The sequence below is a fragment of the Ipomoea nil genome, unplaced genomic scaffold (assembly GCF_001879475.1).
Source record: "Ipomoea nil cultivar Tokyo-kokei standard unplaced genomic scaffold, Asagao_1.1 scaffold2942, whole genome shotgun sequence".
NCBI lineage: Eukaryota > Viridiplantae > Streptophyta > Magnoliopsida > Solanales > Convolvulaceae > Ipomoea > Ipomoea nil.
The window spans coordinates 817,866-824,165 of NW_017619370.1; the positions used below are offsets into that span (position 1 = coordinate 817,866).

The 6,300-nt window shown below is 48.9% G+C and overlaps 1 protein-coding gene across 1 annotated transcript; it reads right to left on the minus strand.

Annotated features, from left to right (window-relative positions):
- Positions 1-307: 307 nt before the first annotated feature.
- On the minus strand, positions 308-5,189 carry LOC109162425. Its single transcript, XM_019311129.1, has 4 exons — positions 4,539-5,189; positions 4,133-4,378; positions 2,315-3,907; positions 308-2,224 (listed from the first exon to the last, which is right to left on the minus strand). Exons 1-4 carry the CDS (start codon positions 5,187-5,189, stop codon positions 308-310), a joined length of 4,407 nt encoding a protein of 1,468 aa, XP_019166674.1.
- Between the last annotated feature and the right edge of the window lie 1,111 nt (positions 5,190-6,300).

Genomic DNA, 6,300 nt, shown 5'->3' on the forward strand with positions numbered 1-6,300 from the left:
AATTATTTGTGTTTAAGTCTTAGTTCTATTACTAACATTAGCTTAAAATTCTAAAAACATAATAAGTTTCAATCCAGGTTATGTCCTTGGTTTTATGTCTGTTTTTTTATGTTAATTTTTTTTGTATCTTATCTATAAATATTGTAGTACATAATTTTTTGGACAAAAATACCCTTTCTATTATAACTTTTGTTATCTTTCACATTATTATTACCATGCACATGCATACACAATATCTTTTTCTTACATTCTTCTTTTTTTGGTTGTAAATGAGGGGTTCAACCCGTGAAAGGATCCTACTAGGAATTCACATCAGGGCTCTGGCCCCTACCCTATCCTCCCAAATCAAGTCGTCTAGATATTGCGGTGGATCAACAACGAGCCTCGTCCCAAGTCCATGCTCCAGCGCCATTGATGCAAGCTTGTCTGCCACTTTGTTTCCACTTCTCATCACATGGATAAATTTTATATCCTGGAACACCTGCGCTTCCCTCACACATAGTCGCATAACATTACTCCCAGCACCCGTAGCCATGCACCCGATGATGCCCTTAATCGTTGCAAGAGAGTCGCTTTCCACCAAGACATTTTGGGCTTGGCGATCGGCGGCCATCCGCAATCCCACTAAGACTGCCCAAACCTCCGCTTCCTCCGCTGTACAAGTCCCTATGTTGTGCGTAACCCCGCTGATCCATCGCCCTTGATAATCTAGTAGCACTCCCCCACAGCCTGCTCTTCTACTGACCCCCTTGCAACAGCCATCAACGTTTAATTTCCACCATCCATGTTGCGGTTTCTTCCAAGTGGCTACGCACTCACCCTGTTGAATGCCCACATGCATCGCTCGATGAGTGTTAAATGCCACTTTCGTCTGGTTGTGTTGGTCTCTTATCCACGCTATCTTCTGCTCAGTACTCGTATGGCTATCCTCAAACACTCTGGCATTCCTCCACCTCCAACACCACCACATAGTAAGCCCGAAAATTTCCGGCCAATCCTCCGGAAATCCTAGCCGCTTATCCGCCCTAACGTTCATCGACAGCCACGTACTCCAATCAGTCCCCTGTAGCAGCTGTGTCGTCCGGCGCGGTATGAGCCTCTCCCATATGCGCGCTGCCTCGCATGCTCTGAAGATATGGTCCAAGTTTTCTGGAATGCCTGCACAAGAAGAACAAAACAAATCAGTTGTGAAGCCCCTTTTCGATCGTTCTACATTCGTCATGAGCCTCCCTTGTTTAACCAACCACATAAAGTGATTGACTCTGTTCGGGAGTCTTAGCTTCCAGATTCTCTGCCAATCGTCATCTACGTTATCATCCCTCAAATTCCGCGTGACTGCATAAGCAGACTTTATGGAGAAACGACCATCCAGTTCCATGCTCCATCCCCAATCATCTCTCGCTTCGTTGTCATCAAGAACAACATACGCATGTAGTTTAAGCTTCCAGCTGTCGTCCAAAACACCCTCCAGTCTTTCCCATCGCCACCCTCTTCCACTCTCCCAGTACTCAGCTACTTGGCCATATAGCTCCGGTAAGCTAATTGGACGCAGCATAAAATCGTAGAGCCGATTGCCTTGAACCCATCTGTCCATCCAGAACCTTGTCCCCCAGCCATTGCGAACCACTTTCGTTAACCCCCTGTCCAGAATCCCGGATGCACTGCAAATTCCTCTCCAGGCGTTTGAAGCAATCCTGGGGACGTCCGCTCTCCATCGGCCATCTCCTAATCCATACTTAGTTCGGAAGACCTGCGCCCACAAGCTGTCTCGTTCCGTGAGAATCCGCCATCCAAGCTTCGCCATGAACGCAGAGTTCACACTGTTTAAACTTCGCAGACCTAGACCGCCAACTTCCTTGGGCTTCGTCACGGTATCCCATTTTACGAGACTTACCTTCCGTTCGTCCCCGTGACCACCCCAAATGAAGCGCCTGGTAATCATCTCCAATTTGTTGCACACACCTTTTGGCAGTTGTGCGGTTTGCATGGAATACGTAGGAATTGCGCCCAAGACCGACTTGGCCAGTGTGACCCGCCCCGCAAAGGATAGAAGCTTGCCACGCCACCCTTCAAGCCTCGCTGTTACACGGTCAATTAGGCCGGAGAACGTCGCTTGCGTGACTTTGCCATGCAAGGATGTCATCCCTAGATATCTACCCAAATCCGTTGTAGCTGGAATATTCAGAATACTCTCGATATCTCTTGCAATGTCTGGCTTAGTATTCTTCAAAAAAAAGACATGTGATTTACTCAAGCTGACTTTCTGCCCGGACGCCTCACAGAACCGCGCGAGGCATTGCTAGATAACCCTGACCTGTTCCACTGACGCCTCCGAAAATAGAACCATGTCATCCACGAAGCAGAGGTGTGACAAAACTGGACCTGACGGCGATAATTGGATTCCCGTCCATCGTCCATTAGTTACTTCGTTTGTAATGCTTTGACTTAACCGCTCCATACATAGCACAAAGAGTGCTGGAGACATAGCGTCTCCCTGTCTTACTCCCCTTTCCGGTTTAAAGGCAGGTAGTCGGCTACCATTCCACGAAATGGACAAGGACGTCGTTCGTACGCATGTCATTATAAGACGTGAGGTAGCATCGTTGAAACCTGCATCAAAAAGAGTATCATTAATAAAATTCCAAGATAACCTGTCATAGGCCTTTTCTAAATCAATCTTAATCGCCATCAAGCCTGTATTTCCTTTTTTGATTCTCATGGAATGCATCACTTCCTGATAAATAAGCACGTTGTCCGAGATTTGCCTGCCTGATACAAAAGAGCTCTGACACGGTCCCACAAGCATTGGCAACACGGCCTTAAGCCTATTGGTTATCGTCTTGGTAATGATTTTGTACGACACATTGCACAAACTGATAGGCCTAAACTGTTTGATTGTTTCCGGCGACCCGACCTTCGGGATTAGGGTCAGGAGGGTGTCGTTCACACCATCGGGCAAAATTCCCGATTGAAATGCATTTTTTACCATCCAAAAAATGCTGTCCCCCACTGTATCCCAAGTCCTTTGATAAAAACCTGCGTGTAAACCATCTGGCCCGGGTGCCTTCCATGGGCTCATGTCAGTCACTGCTGCGTGTACCTCTTCCTTTGTTACCTCCCTTTGGAAGCTGGCCCATTCCACTTCGTCCAGAACCGGGAAGAAGCCCCTCACAGCCCGCGAAAGGTCCGTGCCTGTATCCTTTTTGAAGAGGTTTATGTAGAAGTCCTGCACCAAATTTCGTAGCTCCTCCGTGTCAGTGATCCAAATGCCATTATCATTCTGCAGGCTAAGGACTTTATTTCGGGAGCGCCTCATCAACGTTGCCGCATGATAAAATTTTGTGTTTCGGTCTCCCGAGACTATCCATTCCTCACGCGATCGTTGGAACCATTTCAACTCTTCTTGGTATAGAGTCGTCTCTAGCTCTTGCTTGAAATTCTTTTCTAGCGTGACAAGCCCCTTGTGGCGCGCACTAGTGTTAATCTTCTGGATCCCCCCGATCCGTGCCAAAAGAGATCTTTTCTTAGCTTCAATGTTACCAAACACATCCTTGTTCCATTCCGTTAGAGCCGCTTGTACTTGCTGAATGTTCTGCACTATGTCTTCATTGGAACGCCACGCTCGGTTTACCACCTCCGAGAAACTGTCATTAGTCATCCACGCAGCTTGAAATCTGAACTTGAACTCTGTGGGCCTGACGCCTTTCGCCGTTGTCTGAATAAGGATTGGTGCGTGGTCTGAGGCGATACGTGGCAGATGCCTTACCTCGGCTTCAGGGAAGCGTTGCCGCCAAGGCATATCACACAGCGCTCTGTCGAGCCTAGCCCCTTTACGGGTATTAGCATCCGCTCCTCTCACCCACGTCAGTTGCGGTCCCACGAAACCTAGATCCACCAAACCTTCCTCCTGGATCCAATCAACAAAGTCAGCACTTCGATGCGCATTGTAAGCGGTGTAGTTGAGAGTCTCGTTGCAACAAGTTACTGTATTGAAGTCTCCCGCTGCGAGCCAGGGGTGTAGGATATTCCGTTGGTTCGCCCTAAGTGCACTCCATAGGCGTCGTCACAGGTGTTGAGTCGGGCTGGCATACACCACTGCAAGCACCCATGGTGGACCACTGAGCTCCTTGACCTGTAATAAAATGAATTGAGGGTGAGTAAACTCTACAGTAATATCCAGAGGTTTATTCCAAAGAACCCATATTCCCCCGCTAAAACCTATAGCCTCCACTCGGACCCAATCATCAAAGCCGAGTTTGGAGCAAATATCATTAGCATGATCACCCGAAACTTTAGGCTCCACCAAGCCAATCAGATCTGGTTTGTGGTTCTTGAGAAGAGTTTTCAGGATTCGCTGGAAATTCCTCCCTCCAGCGCCCTGACAATTCCAAATCAAACTTATCATTAAATCAAAAGAAAAAACCAAACACAGAGAGATTCAGAAATGGTACACAGGCAGCGAGCTCAAGCGGACATTAATCCCGCTTCTCGCTATGTCCCTCAGCTCTTCCCTCCGCATCATTGTCCACCTCCATTACGGCATCACCGTCTTCATCAAGGCTTTCCGGCACATCTGAGTGGTGTTCCCCTGAATTCTCCAGGTTCATCTGTAAACTGCCACCATTCTCTTGGTCATAGTTTACTGTTCTAGTGCAGATATTGAGTCCCCCCTTTGATCCTCTTACTACCACATGTTCTTCCTCCTGTGCTGCTTTCCTATGTGCCCTGCTCTGTCCTGGACGTTCACTCACATTCTGTGCATGGCATCCCTCATCCGTCTGCCTCATACTTCTCCTTTGGCTTCCGCTACGGTTATTCTCCGGCCTCTCCTCCTCTCGATGCCTTGGCTCCTCCCTTCCATTGGGTTCGTTGAGAATTTGTTTTTCGTTTGCGATGACGTTTGGTCGTCTTTCTCTCCCCCCGTTCGCTGCGGTTGCCCCATCCTCCATTTCCAATTCGCTGGTATTTCTCACTGGCTGCTCACCGTTCGCGGCTTCTGCTTCAATATTCACCTCCTCTGCCTCTACATACTCCCCGGCGTCCTCCTGAATCATTAACGGTCCAAATCTAGAATTTTGAATGCCACCCTCGCGATTATCAGCTCCACCCTTCTGTCCCTCCGCCGGTCCCTTTTGCGTTCTTCCTCCCTGTCTCACGCCTGCTCTTGGTTTCCTTCCTGGAGCGATCATCTAAGCCCCAAACGGTGCTGCTCCCACCTGGTCTGGTCGGGGTTCTTCCGGCTCAACCTGTACCGCCTGCGTTCTGATCGTCGTAGGGCATGCATCTGGAGCATGGCCGTAGACATCACATGTGAAGCACACCATGTGGATGCCTTCATAGGCCACAGATCTTACCTTACCTTTGTGGTTGAACTTGGATATCAATGGTTTCGTTATGTCCACTTCAACACAGATCCTCGCGAAGTAGCCCCGGGAAACCAGACTTGTTGCCTGGTCGACGCGGATTGTCCTTCCGATCTTGTTTCCTAGCTTGCGTAGGAATATAATGTTGTAATATTCTGCAGAGATACATGGGATCCTGATCCACACCAGCACCTTCTCCGTGGTATCCTCTCTGGGGTCAAAATCGGGCCTCCATGGTTTCACCAGCAAGTAATGATCCAGCACCATCCATGGTCCCTCAAACATGGCGAATTCCAGGTCCTCCACCGATCCAAATCGGACTAGGAAATAGTCATTTTCGATTGCGATGAGCTCCATACTCCCTTTCGGCTGCCACATAGATCGCAGCCTCCTTAGCAAATAAGTGTAGCCCACTTTCCTTCCCATGACCTTGATAATGAGAGCCTTCCTCCATGGCGCTCGTATAGCCTCCTCCTCCTCTTTCGTCAGGCGGATGGTGGGGCATAACGGATCCTCGTCTTCATCCTCCGATGTACCCGCAGGTTCCTCCTCTATATCATCCTCGATCTGAATCCCATGCGTGGTTGTGTGGCCTGTCACGCATTCCGCGTATGATCTGTTTTGTGGCACCGGTACCTGCAAAGAGACAGGGATCGTAAGCGTAACGTTTGGATTCGAGTCAGAAACTACCTGCATGGGCATCTCAGCGGCCGGCGTCTCGTCCACGATTACCACCTTCTCCTGGAGGCCATCCTCCTCCATCCCATCCAAAGATTGGCTCGCTGAGGCCTCGCCGATATGCTTCGGCTTCTTCTTGCTCCGTTCTAACAGATCTTCTTCTTCCGTCGATCGTTGGCCCGAAAGCGTTCTCGTCATTGCTCCGAAAAGCCGTGTTAGTTTTAAATCTGTGTTTATATTTGTGGGATTGTGATCTCCC